This window comes from Lycium ferocissimum, chromosome 1 (genome assembly GCF_029784015.1).
Source record: "Lycium ferocissimum isolate CSIRO_LF1 chromosome 1, AGI_CSIRO_Lferr_CH_V1, whole genome shotgun sequence".
Taxonomy (NCBI): domain Eukaryota; kingdom Viridiplantae; phylum Streptophyta; class Magnoliopsida; order Solanales; family Solanaceae; genus Lycium; species Lycium ferocissimum.
Window position 1 is genome coordinate 3,890,515 of NC_081342.1, and position 22,435 is coordinate 3,912,949.

The following is a 22,435-nucleotide window of genomic DNA, read 5'->3' on the forward strand; positions in this document are numbered from 1 at the left end:
AGTGTGTTCTTATATGGATACCCATATTTTACCCATATTTGCCCATATTTTTATGGGTTAAAAAGAGACTTGAAGCCCATATTTACCCACCTGAAATAAATTTTTTTACGCGGATTGCCTTAACTTTGGGGTGGTATTTAAATTTTGCCCCTCATATTTGTGGTCTTTAAATTATGCCATTCATATTCTTGGTCTTTAATTTTTGTCTTTCGTTGCAACCACGAGTGTTCGCGCGAAATCATGAGGTTCCGGTTCGAACCCCCGCTTCAAGCATAAATTAAAAAAAAAAATGCAAGGCAAGGTTTGGATCACGTGTATGTCGGACCGGCATACAACTTGTTAAGGAATTACCAAAGTTATGCGGATAGGAACATACTACCATACCTTATGGAGACTTGGCAAAAGTATGCGGTCCGTAAACTTTGGTAATTCTTAACAAGTTTATGCGGTGAGGGCATCTTTGTAAACTTTTAATGGACAAACTTTTATTTAAGTCTTAACTAAAAGTCTTTTCCTTGTTATGCCTTATGGAAATGACTTTTAGTTAGCGCACAACTAAAAGTATCTGCAATAAGCATAACTAAAAATATCTTGCGTAAGACGGAACTTTTCCTTAAGGCATAACTAAAAATTTGCCTTATAAGACAAAGTCTATGTCTTAAGGAAACGTTATGCTTATATGGGCATACTTTTAGTTATGCTTTAACTAAAAAAAATGTACAGATAACTAGGAAAAGATTTTAGTTAAAACTTAACTAAAAGTTTGCCCATTAAAAGTTTGCCCATAAATATGTCGGACTCGGCATAAACTTGTGAAGGAATTACCAAAGTTATGCCGGACCCGGCATACTTATGCCAAGTCGCCCATAAGGCATAAGTATGCGGGTCCGCATAACTTTGGTAATTCCTTAACAAGTGTATCTTGGGTTGGGGCATAGCGAAATTTAAACTTAGCCTTGTGAATTTTTTTTAAAATTTTGACTGAGAGGGGGTTTGAACCTGGAACCCATGGGTTTTAGTCGAAGGGTAAAATTTATAGATTTGAATTATGAGGGGCAAAATTTAAAGACCACCCCAAAAGAAGAGCGATTAACGAAATATGAGTGGCCTGCTTCATTTAACATGTGGGTAAAATGGACTAATTTTCTAAATATGAGCTCAAATTACCACCTCTAGGGAGGGCCATATGATTACAAGGTTTATTACTGCTTAATGTTTGAATTTAAGGGGATTACGAATATAAAACATTTAGATTTCAATTCCTATATGTTTTTCATTCTTTTTTATGTTCATGTCCGGGCAGAAAATATTGGGTTCCTCTTTGTCTGTGTATTGTTTAACAATAACAAAGCTGAGTAAGAATCTACAAGTTAAAATCAAACATCTCCTTAGTTTACGTTTTTTATATTGTAGATTTTCCTTTTAAAAAATTTACTTAGAATATATGTGTATACGGTAAAATACCGGACCAACTTGTGCGGGATTGGAACCGGAGTAAAGGATAAAGCCGTCCAAAATGGAATCGAAAGAGAGTAAGGTCGTAACCACCGGCAGGGACGAAAACCGAAGGGTCGTGAGTACATTCAACTCTGCTTTGACACCGAGAATATTCTATTGAAGCACGGAAAACCCGAGCCTAAAGAGCACACTCAACATAGGATCGGATAATCAGTTATGGGGCAGGCCACGCGTCATCTAACCATTCCGCCACTTGCGTTGACAACAGTACGGGTGTCAGACCGTACAGACGCCTTATCCATTTTAGGGTTTTTCTAGAATGGCTTTTTCTACATTTGTACTGTGGCTCATTTGCTGTTAGCTATAAATAGAGGGCTATCCCTTCCTTTTTTAGGTTAGATTTTTGCTATTCAACAGATTGTAATCAGCAAAGTGGCATAAATATTTCCTCAAGTATTTTGGCTCGGTTAAAAGAAGCTTCTTCCAGACCGGACCAATTCGCAGCATTTGTCAATTCTTCTTCTCTAGTTTCCATTGCTATTATTTGCTAATACATATCATTACTTATTTGATACTATCCTATATTATAATTAAATCTATCCACGTATCTTTTCCACTACTTACAAATTTAATTGTTATCCACTATTTGGGGTTAAACAGTATGAAATTTCATTATTATGCAAGCAAACTATAGCTACGGTATTTGAGAAACTTTAACCTGGTGATGATAAAACTTAATTAATAATGATGATAAATGTTGAAACTTAATTAATGATTTATAAATGTGAAAAGTGAAAAGTTTAATATGATTTTACTCGATCTTGTTCTTACAAGCATATTTATAAATCATACGTTAAATTTATTTTTAGAACACAAAACTTCAGACTTAATTGATTGTTTTTACTACTCCATTTCACTTAGACAAATATGGAAATTCTTCGCCTTTCAAGATCAAATGTATCAGTTTCAAAGCAAAATTTAATATGATAAACTAATTCATTGATCATAAAATTAGATATTTGAAAATTTAATTTTAGAACATAGAACTTCGAACTTAATTGATTGTTTATACTATATTCCATCTCACTCAAATCAATATCTTCGCCTTTCAAGTTCAAATCTATAAGCTTCACAACAAAATTTAATTTGATAAATTCATTCATTGTTCAAAATATATAAATAGCGGAAAATTTAATTTTACAACTCAGAACTTCAGTCTTAATTGATTGTTTTTACTACTACATCTCACTCGGAAAAATATGCACATTCTTCGCCTTGCAGGTTCAAATCTATCAATTTCATAGCAAAATTTAATATGATAAATTCTATCATTGATCATAATATATAGATAGCTGAAAATTTAATTTTAGAACACAGAACGTCAGACTTAATTGATTGTTTTTACTACTCCATCTCACTCGGACAATTATGCATATTCTTCGCTTTTCAAGTTCAAATCTATCAGTTTTAAAGCAAAATTTAATATGATAAATTCATTCATTGGTCATAATATACAGGTATCTGAAAATTTAATTTTAGAACATAAAACTTCAGACTTAATTGATTGTTTTTACTACTCCATCTCACTCGAACCAATATGCACATTCTTCGCTTTTCAAGATCAAATCTATCAGCTTCACAACAAAATTTAATTTGAAAAATTCATTCATTCATCATATATATATAGATATCTGAAAATTTAATTTTATAACACAGAACTTCAAACTTAATTGATTGTTTTTACTACTCCATCTCACTCTGACAAATATGCACATTCTTCGTCTTTCAAGTTCAAATCTATTAGTTTCAAAGCAAAATTTAATATGATAAATTCATTCATTGATCATAATATATAGGTATCTGAAAATTTAATTTTAGAACATAAAACTTCAGACTTAATTGATTGTTTTCACTACTCCATCTCACTCGGACAAATATGTACACTCTCCGCCTTTCAAGTTCAAATCTATCAATTTCAAAATAAAATTTAATATGATAAATTCATTCATTGATCATAATATATAGATATCTGAAAATTTAATTTTTGAACACAGAACTTCAGATTTAATTGATTGTTTTCACTACTCCATCTCACTCGGATAAATATGCACATCTTCGCCTTTCAAGTTCAAATCTATCAGTTTCAAAGCAAAATTTAATATGATAAATTAATTCATTTATCATAATATATAGATATCTGAAAATTTAATTTTAGATTACAGAACTTCAGACTTAATTGATTGTTTTTACTACTCATCTTACTCGGCCTAATATGCACATTCCTCACCTTTCAATTCAAATCTATTGGTTTCAAAGCAAAATTTAATATGATAAATTCATTCATTGATCATAATATACATATATCTGAAAATTTAATTTTAGAACACAGAACTTCGAACTTAATTGATTGTTTTTACTACTCCATCTCACTCGGACCAATATGCACATTCTTTTCAAATCTATCAGTTTCAAAGCAAAATTTAATATATGATAAATTCATTCATTGATCATCATATATAGATATCTGAAATTAAATACAAATTTATATCGCGGGCATTTTCTATTCTCAAAACATTTAAAAATTGTTTAAATTTCTTAAAGAAAATGAAAAATTAAAGAGTGGCGATACTTTATAAAGAGAAGAATCGTTGACCTATATAAAAGAGGATTTTTATTTAAATGGGTAACTTCACGCAAGACATTATTACGACAAACATGTAACACGATAGATGCACGATCTATTTGGCACGTTTCATCCTTTAACATTCGTTTATTTTGAGATGCAATCTATGTTGAATCATTATTATTTTTTAGTTCGATTCGATACACAGAAAGATCTAACTACTATAACTCTTGTCGTTTAAAACTATATCAAGAGAACGTTGCTTTACGTTTGATCACTTATATACATAGTTGATGTTTTTTTTTTTTTTAACAATGCATGAATCCATTACCACAATAATATAACAAATGACCAAAAATTTAAAATCTTGTCTATCGATATAATTTATTTCTAATTGTTTAAATGATGTAGAATGGACCAAACGAAATTGAATGAATTTTGAAGCACACGAGAAAAAGGAAAAACAGCCAAGGAAAGTAAAGGAATTGGTCCCCTTAAAGTTAAATGGACACTTGGCAACAAACTATTCTCTCTTTATTTATCTCTTTTCTCTTTTCCTCTTTCTCATTTATTCTTACTGAATAAATTGTACACAAATTTTTAACTTTTCTATTTTTGTATTTTTGGAAGTTAACTTTGCCTGGCAGTCATGTTTTCTTTAGGAGAACAATCACAAAAAAAGAAAGTGTATTGTGGACCATCAGTTCTTCTTTGTTGGTCGGCCATGTGGACCCTACCTTCAAATATTTAATTTTAATTTAATACATTTTGGGAAAATCATATTGAATTAAACAGTTCAATTCTCTACAATCATACTTTTTATATGCAAATGTATTAATGAAAGCTTTGTCGTCCTTTTTTTCAGATAAAGGAAGTGTTATGATTAAAATTAAAATAAGTTTGTAAATTAGTCCATAAAACTACATATCGAAATCTAATTTAAACTACTAAATAGCTTAAATATTGTAAAATACACACACAGATACATAATAATTTGTATAACAAAAAACAATATAAAATATTTTGAGACGTCAGAAGTAAAATAAAATCGTGTATGTTAAGAGAAATGGTCTTTACAATTTAATAATAGTGTTCCAATAATTAGCATAATTTCCGCTTTAGCTTTTTTTAATTCTAAATCCATTTTGGAAGGTGACTTTGCCGGTCAATATACTCTCGTTGTTTCAAAAAAAAATTGATGTATTCTCCTCTAATTATCCGCTTTACATTTCCTTAATAACAGTTTAATATTTGGATTGTCTGACAAATTCTCTACGGAAAAAAAAAATGTTATGGCATATGTAAACAACACTTTATTTTGTTTTCATCTAACCTACTAAAGCGTCATTATTATGGATTCACATTTTATATGAAGAGATCAATTCTCACATGTAAAACACAGCATATAAAATAAAGTTGTTACTCGTATTTGGCTTTTTGTAAATTGAGTAAAGTGCAGTGTACTTGGAATGACCTTTAACTTTTAGACATGGACCCTAACAAAAATTGGAATCAGAAATAAAATGCTAAACATTTAACATTACCCCTATTGTCAAGCAACCAGTGCAATGGTCAAGGTATCTATTCAATTTTTTTTGACCAAATACTCATTCAATGCCAAATGGAGTCTTTTGGGGTTTAACTGGACCAATAATACAGTGCAAATTACTTGTAGTATTCATTAAATTCAGAAAAGAAAAAAAGAGTTGAGTGTGAACTATGAAGAAAGTGCGGGATTTTATTTATCAGATTCGTTAGTTACACCAAATAAGATATGCATGTATTTTATCATATTTTTTTCTCAAAAATTTAACTATGCATAATTAGTATGGTTGGTATAAATTTAATAAGTACTAATATTTTTGACTAATGCAGGCAACCTACTTGCTGGTATTATATCTCACTTTCCACTTCGGGTGACTCTTAACTAGTCTAATGCTAATATGTCAGTATGTCACTAACACTAATTTCTCATGTAAATATTTTTCAACAATATGATCAGCATCAATCTACAATTACTTTTTTTTCTTTTGCTGATGTAAGTTTGTGGAAATTTAGAAGTTAGGAAAATTTGAGAAATCTTACGAGGTATGATATTTTAATCTTATTTTTTTTTTAGTTAGTAAGAGGAAATTAAAAGTAATTTTTTCTGGTGAGAATATTTTTTGCATTCCACTTTTTAACCCTTTGTACTCAACCATAAGTCTTCTTAATTAAATTGACTAATTCCTGCCTTAACATATAATTTGTGATTCTACTCTAGAATAATTCTCAAACCCTTTGACTGGCATTTGAAATAACAAAAATGGCAATAAAGGGTGAAGGGTGTTTAATGCCAAAAATAGATTAAGCATATATATAAGATTCTTTCTATGGTTTTGTATAATTCAATACCAAATCTTATAGAAATTTAAAACATATGTGTATATTTGTAATGTATACATGTACGTATACACACGCAATTATATATACACATGAACATGTATTGTATACTATGTGAGTGTACTAGCAAAATTCTATCTATTTGGTCAAGGTCAAGGTCAAGGTCAAGGTCAAGTTAAGTGTTCACCAAAAATTAAAGAGAAAATATAACAATGATGGGATTATAATGCAGTAATGCTATAGGCATATGAAATGGTCCCATACTTACTAGTAGGAGCGTAGGACACTAAGGCTATGTAGGGCTTTTCTTGTTAGTAATAAAAAACACAGAGAATATAATGTACATGACGCACGAAAATTTGACTAAATAAAGCTAAATCCCAGCAAAATCCTCGACATTACATTTTGACATTATCAAAACCATTTGTTGAAACTTGAAAATGTTGATGTAACAGTTGACAGTGACATTTAAGCAAAATAACTATGTATGTGACAATACCACTGTGAGTCTGTGACCTTGTAGTAAGGGAATTGATTAAATTTATCCGAGCACCATTTAAAATCGAGGAATTTTATCCTTAATTAGACGTTTGATCTTATATTATTCTACTAAATCATAGTCAAAAGTTGGGGATAAATATAAACTTGTTTTTTCCTCGAAAAATTTAGAGACATGGAGTTTATCCATTTGACTATGGGAGCTAAAGCATTGACAATGTTATAGTTAATATAAGACGATTTGCCGAAGATTTGTTAGTGGCAAAAGTATGATGAACCAAAATTATAATGAATTACTAACAACATTGAAAATTTCCAATAGGATTGGAGCAAAATTTAAATATTGCCCCCATATCTTATCGGTGCAATCTTTGATTATCCAAGTTCTTTTTTAATTCTTTATTCAGGATCTCCACCATCACAAAAGATGGTTCAAGTGAATTCTATATGTTGACTAATAGAAAATAGCTTAACTCATTCAGTCCTTTAGGAATTTCTGTGTTGATTTTGTGTTCGCGAAATTGTTTTCATTACAAAACTATCTAAACACTTAGTTGAACGAAAATGAATCTAGAGACCATAAAAACACAGCAAACACAAAATCATAGAAGATCATTTCCACAGTGGTTAAACAATTTCATAAATTTTTTTTTTTTTTTTAAAAACCACCAAGTAGGACTCAGTGGGGTATTTTATGGATAATAATGGAAAACCAATATGTACAAAAGTTCACGAAATAAACCAACGCAACAAAACCAAATATACACGTCGCTGACAAAACCACAATAAGCAACCCAAAATTAGGAAAGGAGAGACTGAGGAGCTCGTCGGAACTTCGCCGGTCTGCAGCTTCACCACCGGGTCAAGATACTGATTCCTCCGGCATGGAATCAAATTTTCGCACCCCTAAGCTCTCACCAGACCCCATGTATCCATATCCAAGGAGTTGATTCTCAAATAAATCAGATTTATCCCTTCCAGGTAAAACCCTTTTCCAATCGCTTAGATTTTCACTAATCTTGTCTTGCGGCAGTGAATTGGTGTAGAGCAGCTCGAGAATCCACGACAATATTTATGATATCTATGTCACATTAACTAAGGTAAAAATCACTTTTTTTAAAAAAAAAAAAAAGTTTAATGAATTTGATCAAAAATAGTTGTCGTATACATTACTTATTTATTACAAAGCTATCCCTACTTCAGTAAATAATCTTCACTGAAAAGTCTTCATAAATTTGAAGTCATCTATTGTAATTATTTTTGTTGCAATCAATGAAAATGTTAACAATATCTATGTCGCATTAAGGGTAAAATTTGATTCTTTTTTTCAAACTAATGAATTGGTCCACAATAGTTGTCTTATACATTTAGTTATTTATTACAAATCTATCCCTACTTCAATAAATAATCTTCACGGAAAAGTCGTACCAATCTTATGATAAATTTCATTAAATATTTTTTTTGTGGACAGTGCCCAGAACATAAACGATATGCAAAAAGAATCGATGAGATTATCTCCTTAAACATATTGATTGAAAAACTGTCAACTTAAAATTACACATAACTTTGTTCCAGGTAAAGGGCAAACAAAATCGTTTACAATATAAATACAAGAAAACTACATTGCAAATATCTTGTGTGCTATTCTCGTGTCACTTATGTGTAACTTTATGTATTGCAAACAACAACATAAAGCTGAAAAAGAATTTGCGAAAAACTACCAAATCAATCGATCCACTAGAGAAACTATCGCCTAATATTGCGATTCAAATTAGATGAAACGGGTAAACATATCCTTTTACAATAAGAATTGAAGAAAATGACCTCACAAAAATCTCTCGTGTATTACAATCCACAAAAATATTTACAACCTCTACACAATATGAACTGGGTAAAATAATATTTCTTAATGTTCCTTTTTTGTTGCTGTTTTAAACTAACAAATTTGGTCAAAAATAATTATTGTATTAAGAATGCATATTATTTTTTTTAACAAATCTATCATTGTTTTTATAGATAATCTTCACAAAGAAATTGTACTTTTATGATTAATGCTATTAAATGTCTTTCTTGATGATTGTGTCAAAATCATAAACGACATATAAGTAAGAGTGAAAAGATTACCTCCGTGAATATATTGGTTGAGAAAATGTCAACATAAAATAACAGATAAATTTCATTAGAGGAAATGGGTAAAAAATCCAATCCAATTTAAATAGAAGAAATTGACTATAAATAGATATGTTTTGTGTTATTTTTAGATCACTTATGCGTAAGTGTAATAATAGAGATTCTTATAAAAAAATAAAAAAATAAATTTTATAAAAAAAAATTCAAAATCAATCTGTTAACTAGGGTAAACAACTAATATCTAACCTCCGGTCCATTTTTTCTTTTGATTTTAAAGTAATGAATTTGATCCAATATAATTATCGCATACATTAGTTATTTATTGATCGTAGATAGGGACTTCAACCTGTGCGGGGGTAGGGGTGGATGTAGCCAAGTGGATCAAGACAGTGGATTGTGAATCCACCATGGGCGGGTTCTATTCCCGTCGTTCGCCCATCAATAAATGGACCGTTTATTTCGGAGACATGAGACAAACCTATAAAGCATTTTTTCTGCAAGTCATCTTGAGGCTTTCAAACGCATCCAAGAAATTGGTATTCGATTGACAGATAGAAAGCATAGATTTGCATCGCCTAATTGCCGAAAGCAAATATGGAATGGCCGATCGTGAATTCTATGACGTTTTTAAGACCTCGCCGATCAACCAACTACTTTTTAGTTCATAATGAATGAAAATCTATCCTCACTTCAATAAATAATCTTCACAAAAAGTTGTACCAATCTTATGATTAATGCTATTAAATATTCCTTTTTAATGATTGTGCTGAAGCATAAATGACATATAAAAAGAATTGATTAAATTACCTCCTTAAGCATATTGGTTGAAAATATGTCAACACAAGATTACACATAAATTTCGTTCAGGAAAAGGACGAACAAATCTTTTACAATTTAAACAGAAAAAAAATGATAATGCAAAAATTAATTGTGTGCTATTCTCGTGTCACTTATGTGTAACAATAAACAACTATTGCAAACAACTAACACAGAACATAATTGTACCACTCTTATAAAAAACGTTTCTAGTGAGTTATTTAAGCTCGGCACATTTTTTCCTTTGAATAAAAAAGTCAAGTAAAATGAAGTAAAGCACTAAGTTCAAATGTTTTATTTATGTTTATAGCAACAAAGTAGTTAGTTCATCGGAATTAAAGTAAATAAGATAATAATGGCATATTGTATTCGGCTCAATCATCCTACTAGTAAAAGATTGGGCCGAGTTTAATGCAATTCAATCAAAAGCACAAAGAATAACTATTTGAGTTCTTCTCCTTATCCTTCTTATTTCTTACTAATTTATCTGTTAATGTCTTTTGACCAGATTGTTCATAAGGCCCTTTTATCTCTTTCTTTTCCAATCGAGCTCTGGTTATGAAAGAAGGAATCGAGAAGAAGCTAGGTATCAGCAACAACTAGTTTTATTATGGGAAAACTCATGATTCATATTGATATAGTATGTGTCTCTATGTCTCTACATCTAGCATTGGGTAGACCTCATACAATCACTGTCCTAGCTCTACCATATATTTTTTTCATTTCTTTTTTTTTTAAGGCAAGGTCACTGGGTCCCACCCAGTGACTATTTTATTGATTTATTAAATTTCAATAAAACAAAAATAGTCTCAACAAAAAATAGAAATAAACAGACTTCCAAATTAGTAAAGTAAAGTACCGACGGAGATGGTATCTACACACATTTTGAAGTCTCTCTGTCGGCTTCTATCCATGAAACCGACCACTTTATGGATCTAATTCATCTCAGTAAGCTCAGATCAGTGTACACTTGAATTTGAAGGATGCTGATGTCTCGCTGGATTTGCCTCATTCTTTGACCTGTTGCGGCTGATGCTTCCCCTAACTAGTGTGTTGCTAAAACTCTGACTTCTCCTTTTTGTCATTTCTGTTTTGAGATTCCGACTTGCTTGTTGTTGCTATTGTTGTTTGTTTTCATTTCTTCTGAAATAATCACAAGCAGTTTTTTGATTATGGACCCACTATCAGAAATTCAATGTGTAATATCTGCATTCAATGTGTATTCCTGAATAATCTCTTTTTCAAATATTCAACCATTTCATTTTACTAATTTCAATATTAGCCACATTGATCAACATTTTTTAGTGAATATAGCAATAAAATTTGAATTGAAAAACATAACCTTACAAAAAAAAAAAAAAAAAACATGTTGTGTGTTAAAATTTACGGAACATTTACAATAACTACACAACACTAACTAGGGTAAATTAGTATTCTCTTGTGTCGTTGTTGTTTTTTAAACTAACAAATTTAGTCCACAAAAAATTATCGTTGAGTTTTTAAAGTCTTTTGTTTTGTTTACTACACTTTGTTAATTCACTGTTTCATATAGAGGAAAGACACAGAGAGCGTCAATAGAAAAATACCTAAACACATCTCTTATTCATTTTTCTTTAGAAAGAGAATAGATTCTCTAACAAATCAATAAATTTCAGAGATTTGAAAGGTACTTAGCAATAATGTAGAAAGACAATATATAATATTGTCTAAAATGCTTGTAATATTTTTAAGATTTAGAACTGTAGGAAAATCCAGACATGGCTCGTTGACTTAAGCAAACAATCTCAAAATATCATTGTTAGGTTTTTTACCTTGCTTGACGAAGATGAGGAAGTACAACAAAAATGGCCGAAAATAATTTTTTCGGTGAGATTTTATATTTCCCGGGCTGGTTCCGAACAGGTCGGGTAAGTGAGAGAATCGGCTGAATGGATTTATTTAATTGAGTCAGAGTTTAAAATTGGACAAGTAATAAAATGCCACATGAAATTTAAATAATTTTTTTTAAAATTTTGTGTTAAATGTTAGTCAAAAGGCATAAGTGAGCCAAAAAGGTGAACCAAGGGGTATTTTTAGCAAAATAGGTGGATGGAGGGCATTTTAGACCTTTTCCAACAGTCCATGGACATTACAAATCTATCCTCGCTTCAACAAATAATCTTCACAAAAAGTCGTACCAATCTTATGATTAATGCTATTCAATTATCTTTTTTTGTGATTGTACCAAAGCATAAACGACACATAAAAAGAATTGAGAAAATTACCTCCTTAAGCATATTTGTTGAAAATATGTCAACACAAAATTACACATAAATTTCGTTCAGGAAAAGGACGAACAAAATTGTTTACAATTTAAATAGAAAAAAAATGATAATGCAGAAATTAATTGTGTGCTATTCTTGTGTCATTTATGTGTAACAATAAACAACTATTGCAAACAACTAACATAGAACACAATTGTTTATAAAAATGTTTCGATTAATTTATTTAAGCTCGACACCATTTTTCCTTTGAATCAAAAAGTCAAGTAAAATCAAATAAGAGCACTAAGTTCAATTATTTTATTTATGTTTGTAGCAAAAAACTAGTTAGGTCATCGGAATTAAAGTAAATCAGATAATAATGGCGTTTTGTATTTGGCTCAATTCTATTAGTAAAAGATCGGGCCGAGTTTAATGCAATTCAATCAAGAGCACGAGAATAATTATTTGAGTTCTTTCTCCTTATCCTTCTTTATTTCCTACTAATTTATCTGTTAATGTCTTTTGACCACATTTTTCATGGGGCCCTCCTCTCTCGTTCTTTTCCAATTGAGCTTTGGTTATGGAAGAAGGAACCGAGAAGAATCTAGGTATCAACAACAACAGATTTTATTACGGGACAAATCATGGTTCATATCGATCTATCATGCGTCTCTGCATCTAGCATTGAGTAGACCCATAAAATAACTGTCCTAGCTCTATCATACTTTTTAATTTCTTCTGGAACAATCACAAACAATTTCTTGATTATGGACCTACTATCAGAAATTCAATGCGTAATATCCACATTCAATCTGTATTCATGAATACTCTCATTTTCAATGATCAACTATTTCATTTTACCAATTTCAATGTTAGCCATATTGGTCAACATATTTTAGTGAACATAGCAATACAATTTGAATTAAGGAACATTACCTTACAAAAGTACCTCTTGTATGTTACAATTAATGGAAACATTTACGATATCTACACATTAACTAGGGTAAATTAGTATTCTCTTGTGTCCTTGTTGTTTTTTTAAACTAACAAATTGAGGCTAAAAAATTATGGTATTGAGAAATGCATTAATTATTTTTTAATAAATCTTTCTTCGTTTCGATAGACAATCTTCACAAAAAAAATTGCACTTATGATTAATGTTATTAACTATTTTTCTTGATGACTGTGCGAAAATCATATATGACGAATAAAATAAATCAAAGAGATTACATCCTTAAACATATTGATCGAAAAAATATAAACATAAAATTACACATAAACTGAGGACACAAGAGAATAATTAATCCGCTAGAGGAAAATCAGGCAACATTGCTATGAAATTGGTGAACATAACTTTACAATTTGAATTGAAGTGTGTTTTACAAGATTAAGTATTTATCTGAAATTGCATTAATGAGTTGTGATTTATAGGTCAATAAACTGGGACGAAATCGAATTTCAAGTTCAAATTTAGGGAAGGCAAAAAATGCCAAGTATAGAGGTCAATATATGGGACGAGAATCAGATTTCAAGTTCAAATTTAGAAGTGTATACACAAAATTAGTTAGTTTATCAGAATAAAATTAAATAAGATAATAACAGTGTGTTGTCTTCGGCTCAATCCTTTTAGTAAAAGATTGGGCCGAGTTTAATGCAAATAAATCAAGAGCACAAAGGATAATTATTTGTGTTCTCACCCTTTTTCCTTCTTTATTTTCTGCTAATTTGTCTGGTGATATCTTCTGACTAGATTTTCCATAGGGTCCTCTTATGTCTTCCTTCTCTGAGCTCTGGTTATGGAAGAAGGAACAAAAAAAAAAAAAAAAGGTATCAGCAATAACTAACTTTATACGGGACAATTCATGTTGTTCATATCGTCGTGGTTGAATGGTTTCATAAATTTGAAGTAGTCTATTGTAATTATTTTTTTTGCAATTCAAGAAACTATTTACAATATCTATACCGCATTAACTAGGATAAAGTCCAGTCCTTTTTTAAAACTAATGAACTTGGTGGAAAATAGGCGTCGTATGCATTAGGTATTTACTACAAATCTATCCTTGCTTCAATAAATAATCTTCATCAAAAACTCGTATTAATCATATTGAAGTCGTCAATTGTAATTACTTTTGTTGCAATCCAAGAAACTATTTAAAATATCTATACCGCATTAACTAGGGAAAAATCCTGTCCTTTTTTTAAACTAATGAACTTGGTTCAAAATAGGTGATGTATACATTAGTTAGTTATTACAAATCTATCCTTACTTCGATAAACAATCTTCACAAAAAACTCTCATTAATCATATTGAAGTCGTCTATTGTATTTATTTTTGTTACAGTCCAAGAAACTATTTATATTATCTATACCACCTTTTCTAGGGGAAAATCCGGTCTTTTTAAAAATAAAATGAAGCGTATGAATTTGGTCCAAAGTAGATGCCATATACATTAGTTATTTATTACAAATCTATCTTTACTTCAATAAATCACCTTCACGAAAAACTCATGATTAATGTCATTAAATATTTTTCTTGATGATTGTGTCAAACCTTACACGACATGCAAGTAGAATCGAGGAGATTACCTCCTTAAACATATTGGTTGAAAACATATCTCTTTAAACATATTGGTTGAAAACATATCAACATAAAATTGCACACGAACTTTGTTAGAAGAAAAGGGCGGAAAAAATTATTTACAATTTAAATAGGAAAAAACGACATTACAAAGATTTCTTGTGTGCTATTCTCGTGTAACTTATGTGTAACACTGAATATCTATTGCAGAAAATAAGATAAACTAAATAGAAGTTAGCAGAGAGTTACCAAACTAATTGATTTACTAGAGAAACTATCACGACATTGCGATTTAAATTAGATGAAATGAGTGAAAATATGCTAACAATTTTAATTGAGGAAAATGACCTACAAAAAACATGTTGTGCGATCTACAAAAACACGTACAATATCTACACAACATTAACTAGAGTGAATTATTATTCCCTATGGTCCTTGTTGTTGTTTTAAATAAACAAATTTCGTCCAAAAAAAAAATAGCATATTAAGAAATATATTAATTATTTTTAAAAAAATATATGCTCGCTTCAATAGATAAAAATTAGCGTATTAAAAAATATATTAATTATTTTTTATCAAATATATGCTCGCTTCAATAGATAATCTTAACTAAAAAGTCGTACTTACGATTAATGCTGCTAAATCTTTTCTAGACGACTATGCCAAAATTGTAAGTGACAGATAAAAAGATTACATCCTTAAATATACTGGTTGAAAAATATCAACATAAAATTACAAATTGAGGAAAACGGTGAACAAAATCCGTTATAATTTAAATTGGAAGAAATGACACTGCAAAGATCTCTCACGTGCTATTCTCGTGTTACTTATGTGTAACATTAAACATCTATTGAAGAAAAAAATTGTAAAGAGCTGACCCGATCACGTAACATTGCGATTCAAATTAAAATGAAATGGGTTAACATAGCCTTTACAATTTAAATTGAATAAAATGACCTTACAAAAATTTCTTGTGCGTTTTTTTTTTTTTTTTTTTTTCTTACGTGTAAAAATAGAATAAAAATTATGAAAGAAACTTAAAGCAAATCAATTGAAATTGTCTCTTAAATATTTTTGGGAAGAAGAGAAATTTTAAACAAATAAGTAAAAAGATTGGACACAAAATAAGAAAAGAAAAAAAAAGATTTGGGAAAACTCAAATTAATTTTACCCCCTCTATAGTCCAAAAGAGCATGCTTTGTACAGATTATACTTCGTTAATGCAAATTTTCAATTTTGACCAATAAATTAATTCTAGGGAAAAGGGTCGGATTTACCCCTGTACTTCAATGGAAAATTAATGGGAAACGGTGAATCCTATATGGACTAATTTAATGACGTGGCAACGATACAGTGGACACCATTAAGACTGCGGGTAAATATAGTTTTTTTAATTAACGGTAAAGATATGATTTGCCGTTGTAATTGTCCCTTTTTGACATTATGTTGCGTTATGCTTTTTATTGTATTTTGTGATGCTTTCGTTACTTCAGTTAATTATTATCTAACTTTTTTTTAAAATGCTTTTTCTTGAGCCGAAAGTCTATCTGAAACAGCCTCCCTTCCTCCCAAAGTAAGGATAAAGTCAGCGTATACTCTACTCTTCTCATAATCCACTTTATGAAAAAAATATAATGGGTATGTTATTGTTGTTACTTATTAGGGGTAAATGTAAATTATTTACTAGAGTACATGAGTAAATCTTTCCCTTTACCCTTAATTCTACCCCAATAAGGCCATAACCCCCCATAAAAGCCCAAAATTCTCACCAAATTGCTTCCCCATTTCATGTTTCCGTTTCGAATTCCCAGTCACTCACATAGTGCCACGATCACCCTTTACGAGTATCTCCGCAAAACCAGGGTCACGCTCTTCACATAGGCCATTCCGCCAATCTCTACCGTCCACTTAACATCTACACTACGTGTCATAATCTTAACACACTCAAATTCACTCCACCCCGTAACCCCATAATTTTACAATTATCCGTGCACGTAATTTATGACGTGGAAATTAATATCCTAGTCAGCAATCCACCCCCTCACTCTTCTTTACCCCACTTCCCTCTATATAAAGCACCTCATATTCTATCATTTTAACTTCAACTTCACAAAAAAACAAAAGACCGAAAAGAAAAGAAAAGAATAGAAAGAGAAAATAAAAAGTCATTTATTTTTCTCCTTCACATAGTTCTTTTTTTTTCCTTGCCGGAAAATGAATATTCCGGCGACATATTCCTTTCTTCATAAATGCAATGCTTGTGTTTCAGCTCATTATAGTCACGTTTTCCATGAAAAATCTTCACCAAATGAACACTCATTCTTTTCTTTTTCTCACCTCTAAAGAGAGTTAAGTTATCCAAAATTCGATCAGTTTTTTTTTTTTTTGAGTTAAACTACATATATGAAAGCTTTGATGGATTCCATGAGTAAACGGTGCTGATGTTTATTGGATAAAGGAAGTGGAGTAGGTGAATTTTGATAATTAAATTTTCTTGTATTTGTGAGCTTTTTTGTGAGTCCGTGAGGATTTAGGCTGGTTTTAGATGCAAAAAATTTGGCTTTAGACCATTAATTTTATAAGATGCCTCCGATGAAAATTCAACCGATTGATTCTTCAACATACAGAGAATCATCGTCATCATCATCGATCCAAAACGACACCGCTGCAAAGCCGCCAGTGGTGAAATCACGACTTAAAAGGTTCTTCGATCGGCCGTTCCCTAGCGTGTTACGGATTTCATCGGCTGCGACAGAGAAGCCGAATGTAGGCTCCGGCGCCGGTACTGAATTGCCGGGGCCAGCGCCAGCGCCGGTAGTGACTGAGTTTGAGCCGAGCTCAGTTTGTTTAGCTAAAATGGTTCAGAATTTCATCGAAGAGAACAATGAAAAACCATCTGTTGCTGCTAAATGTGGTCGAAATCGCTGTAATTGTTTCAATGGAAACAATAATGATAGCTCTGATGATGAGTTTGATTTTGGTGACTCAGTTATAACTCCAAATTCCTCTTTTGGCGATTCTATCGATGTTCTCAAGGTAATTAAAAATCATAGCTTTAACAACTCAAGCAATTTTCTTTCAAATTAATCTGATTGTTTTTTTATTTTTATTCAGAGCTTAATTCAGTGTGCAACTGTTGTTGAGAGAAATCTGTTAGCTGATACTTCGAAAATTGTTGAGAAAAACAAAGCTTGTAAGCGTAAAGACGATTTGAGAAAAATCGTCACCGATGAACTATCGAAACTTGGCTACAATGCTTCCATTTGCAAATCCAAATGGGAAAAGGCTTCTTCTATACCAGCAGGTACATAATTTTTATTTTTTATGTGCTTTAGCTCTCGTTTCCCCATAGATTTTGAAATCGAAATTTGAAACTCTGAAAATTTGAGTTTTTGAAACTTGATTGACTTGGAAAAAAAAATTGAAGTTTTGTATTGTAAATGAAATTTCTCAAAAAAACTGGTTTGAGCCAATTTTTGAAGATAAATTTTCAAAATCCGATTAATTTCACGGTCAAACAATATTTGAAGATAGATTTTTCTAACTCATTGATGTGTCAAATTTTGGTCAACTTTTGTACTCTGATTAATTTTTTTTTATTTTTTTTGGGGGGAACTGTTCAGGTGAATATGAGTACATCGATGTGATTGTGGAAGGTGAAAGAGTATTGATTGATGTAGATTTCAGATCAGAATTTGAGATTGCTCGATCAACTAGTAGTTACAAAGCGGCTCTTCAATTGCTTCCGTTCATCTTCGTAGGTAAATCCGATCGGCTTCTGCAATTAGTTTCCATCGTCTCTGAAGCGGCTCGGCTTAGTTTAAAGAAGAAAGGTATGCATATCGCTCCTTGGCGTAAAGCCGAGTACATCAAAGCCAAATGGTTCAGTCCACACACTCGAACCAAACAAAATGATACCGAAGCTGATGCTGAAGCTGAAGTTGAAGCCGAAGCCGAAGCTGAAGCTGAGAGTGAGGTGAAGGATGATGAGTTAGCGGAGAGCAAAGAGATATCTGATTCTGAATATGGAGAATTAGAGCTGATTTTTGGGGAGAAATCGTCACCGTTGATTTCATCGCCGCCGCCGGAGAAAGTTTCCGGCATCGAGGAAGAGAAGCCGGTGAAGCCGGTAATGATGACGTGGCAACCTCCAGCATTGAAGCCGAGAGGAAACAAGGTCGTCGTTACCGGATTGGCTTCTCTTCTCAGGGACAAGCCCTAAGAAATTTTGTTTCTTTTTTTTCTTTTTTCTTTTTTTTTTTCTGATGAATTTTCTAACTTTTTGGGGAAAAAATTCTAGTACAAAAATATATAAATATATAAAAATATAGAGAGAGAAGGATCGGAGTTTCAGATATAGTAGATCGGAAACCCTTTTTTTCCTTTTTCCGTTCTCCGTTGTTATGTCCTTTTAATTTTGTCTAGCGAGGGTCTGTAATAAGAATCTAGAACTATCCTTGCTGTAATAATTTTGCAAAGAAAAAAAATAGAGAGAACAAATTATTACTAGTAGTATTCTGCCATTTGATTGTTATTTTTCGTATTTCATTATTATATTATTCTGTTTTAGTTTTTTTTTTTTTTCTTATTCTCAGAATGCTTTTTCTCGCTTTTATAATTTGTTGTCATGATTGCATCTTTTCCATTTCTTATTTCAATTTGTTTGATATATTTTGCTTGAGTAGAGAGTCTATCGAAAACGTATTTACCTTTCAAGGTCGGAATACGAGTTGCTTACAACATTCAACCCTTTTCAAACCCATTCGTTGAATTAGACCGGATATGTTGAAATTATTAATAGTATCCTTGGTCTTTTCACTCTTTTGTCTATGGTTAAATTTCATCAGAACTCAGAAATAATGCATATCCATATGTTTCCTAAGTAGGGAACAATCTGTATTTTCTGCATTATTATATATTCTTTGAAATGAGAAAAACAAGTTTTTGGGAAGAAGGGACGTGTGATGGGGATGACGGCAGGAACTCGTGCTATCTTGAACACCGTGAAGAGGAGGCAAAGCGGTAAGGGGGGTTTTGCCAAGGAGTACTCATTAAAATAACGTGATATTCTCTTTTCGTGTGTGTTGTCAAATGGAGTAATATAACTTTTTTTTTTTTCCCAACCTTTTTTATTCTTTTTGAAGTTCTCAATTCTTTTCTTCTTTTGATTTTCTAGAAATAGTCAAATACAAATTCGTGACTAATTTTTTAAAACTTTTTAGGTGTTTTCTTAGTTTTGCATTTTTAGGAGAATTAAGTGTTTAATCTGAAATTGTATTAGTGGGTGATCTAGAAGTCAATAAAGTGAGACGTAAATCGGATATGGTCAAATTTACGAGAGGCAATAAATTGGGACGTTAATCGAATAAGTTCAAATTTACGAGAGACAATAAATTGGGACGTTAATCGGATAAGTTCAAATTTACGAGAGGCAAAAAACGTCAAGCAAATGTCAATAGAGTGAGACGAGAATCAGATTTCAAGTTCTAATTTAGAAGAGCCAAAAAACACCAAGTAAAATTAAATTGCTTCAGACACTATTATTTTTTAAAATGAATTATTTACTGAAGTTAATAAAGAGGAACTCATTAAATTATAATGTCAAAAATTCCAATTCTAAGGGATTGTTCGATATCGGATGGATTTAATAAGGATATCTCAGGGGATGATTTTGTCTCACCTTTTATATAAAACAATAATTTCATGATGTAGTATAAAATTTTATCCTAGTTTAAGCCAATAATCTTGTCATATAACCGAATGGCTCCTAAGTATTTACGGGGGTGTGATCTATTGATCAATAATAAGAGAGAACCATAAGTTACATATTTAAATTTAGCGGAAAAAAAGAACTTTAATAGATTTGTTATTGTGAAATATTCTTGGTATGTGAGAGTTGGTTGCAACTAGGGTGTGATCTATTGATCAATAATGAGAGTAGAACCACAAACTTCATGTTTAAATTTAGCGAAGGTAGACTTTAATAGATAGAGTCATCGAAATAGTCATGGTATATGCTAGTTGATTTAAAGACAATGTTATCTTGAAATGGTTGAGGTATGCTCAGATTGAAGGTGTACTCTAATAGATAGAGTATTATGAAATAGTCGTGGTATATGCTAGTTGATTTAAATACAACGTTATCTTGAAATAGTTGAAGTATGTGCAGATTGAAGGTGTACTCCAATAGATAGAGTATTCTGAAATAGTCGTGGTATGTGCTAGTTGATTTAAAGACAACGCTATCTTGAATAGTTGAGGTATACGCAAATTGAAGGTGAACTCTAATAGATAGAATTATTTTGGAACAATTGAGGTATGTGCAAGTTGATTTACAGACAACGTTATCTTGAAATAGTTGAGGCATGGACAAATAGAAGGTAAACTTAATAAATAGAGTTATTCTGAACTAACAGCGGTATGTCCAAGTTGATTTAAAGACAGTGTTATCTCAAAATAATTGAGATACACGTAAATTAAATCACACACCACCGTTATTTTAAAAAAGTTTAACCTGAAGTTAAAAAGTGGAACTCATTAAAATTTTATCATGGTTTTAGATAATACCATAATTAAATTTTGGAAGTTTGACCTGACGTTAAAAAGTGGAACTCATTAAAACTTTATCATGATATCAGATAATACCATAATTAAATATTGGATAAGTTTAATTTCAAATTTTATATCAAGATAATAATGTCGTCATATAACCGAATTGCTCCAAAGTATTTACCAGGGTGTGATATATTGGTCAATAATCAGAGTAGAATCATAAGATTTTATGTTTAAATTTAGCGAAAGTAAACTTTAATATTAGTTATTCTGATATAGTCGTGGTATGTGCGAGTTGGTTGCAACCAGGTTGTGAACTATGTGAACTATGAGTCGAACCATATGATTTCATACAAATTCTTTACTAAGTTTTTTAAAACTTTTTAGGTGTTTTCTTAGTTTAGCATTTTTAGGAGATTAAGTATTTACATCCGAAATTGCATTTATTGGCGATTTAGAAGTCAATAAAGTGGGACATTAATCGGATAAATTCAAATTTAGGAGTGGCAAGAAACGCCAAATACAGTGGTCAATAAGACGGGACTATAATAAAGTGGGACGTTAATCAGATAAGTTCAAATTTAGGTGGTAAGAAACGCCAAATATAGTGATCAATAAGACGAGATAAGAATAATATTTCAAGTTCAAAAACAATTTTTTTTAAAAATGTTTTCAATTTTTTTTTTGAGTGTTATATTTCAACATTTTTAAGAGATTAAAGGGTCGTTTGGTTCAAATCAAAATTCTTTCCTGATAATAACTCCACCTTTTCTATGAAATAATAATAGTAATAATAATAATTTTAAGATGTGGTATAAAACTTTATCTAGTTTCAGCTAATATCATAATTACATATTGGATGAATTTAATCTCAAATTTTATATTAAGATAATAATCTCGTCATATATATAACCGAATGGCTTCAAAATATTTATCGGGGTGTGATCTATAGGTCAATAATAAAAGTAGAACCATAAGATTACGTGCTTAAATTTAGCAAAGGTATATTTTAATAGATTAGCTATTCTGAAATAGTCATGGTAGGTGCAAGTTGGTTGCAATCAAAGTGTGATCTATTGATCAACAATGAGAGTAGAATCATAAAATTTCATGTTTAAATTCAGCGAAAGTAAACTTTAATAGATTAATTATTTT

General features: G+C 31.0%; 1 protein-coding gene across 1 annotated transcript; it reads left to right on the forward strand.

The window, feature by feature from the left end:
• The first annotated feature begins 16,831 nt into the window (after positions 1-16,831).
• LOC132062060 (uncharacterized) lies at positions 16,832-19,240 on the forward strand. The gene is made up of 3 exons (XM_059454730.1): positions 16,832-17,764; positions 17,843-18,032; positions 18,352-19,240. The coding sequence occupies exons 1-3, from the start codon at positions 17,312-17,314 to the stop codon at positions 18,948-18,950; spliced, it is 1,242 nt and encodes a 413-aa protein (XP_059310713.1). The 5' UTR covers positions 16,832-17,311; the 3' UTR covers positions 18,951-19,240.
• Positions 19,241-22,435: the final 3,195 nt, after the last annotated feature.

What these genes read in the sequence shown, in the direction of transcription:
- LOC132062060 (XM_059454730.1), top strand. Translation starts at nt 17,312, where the DNA reads ATGCCTCCGATGAAAATTCAACCGATTGATTCTTCAACATACAGAGAA. An exon ending in ATTCTATCGATGTTCTCAAG is followed by an intron (nt 17,765 to 17,842) that starts GTAATTAAAAAT and finishes ATTTTTATTCAG; the next exon opens with AGCTTAATTCAGTGTGCAAC. An exon ending in GGCTTCTTCTATACCAGCAG is followed by an intron (nt 18,033 to 18,351) that starts GTACATAATTTT and finishes GGAACTGTTCAG; the next exon opens with GTGAATATGAGTACATCGAT.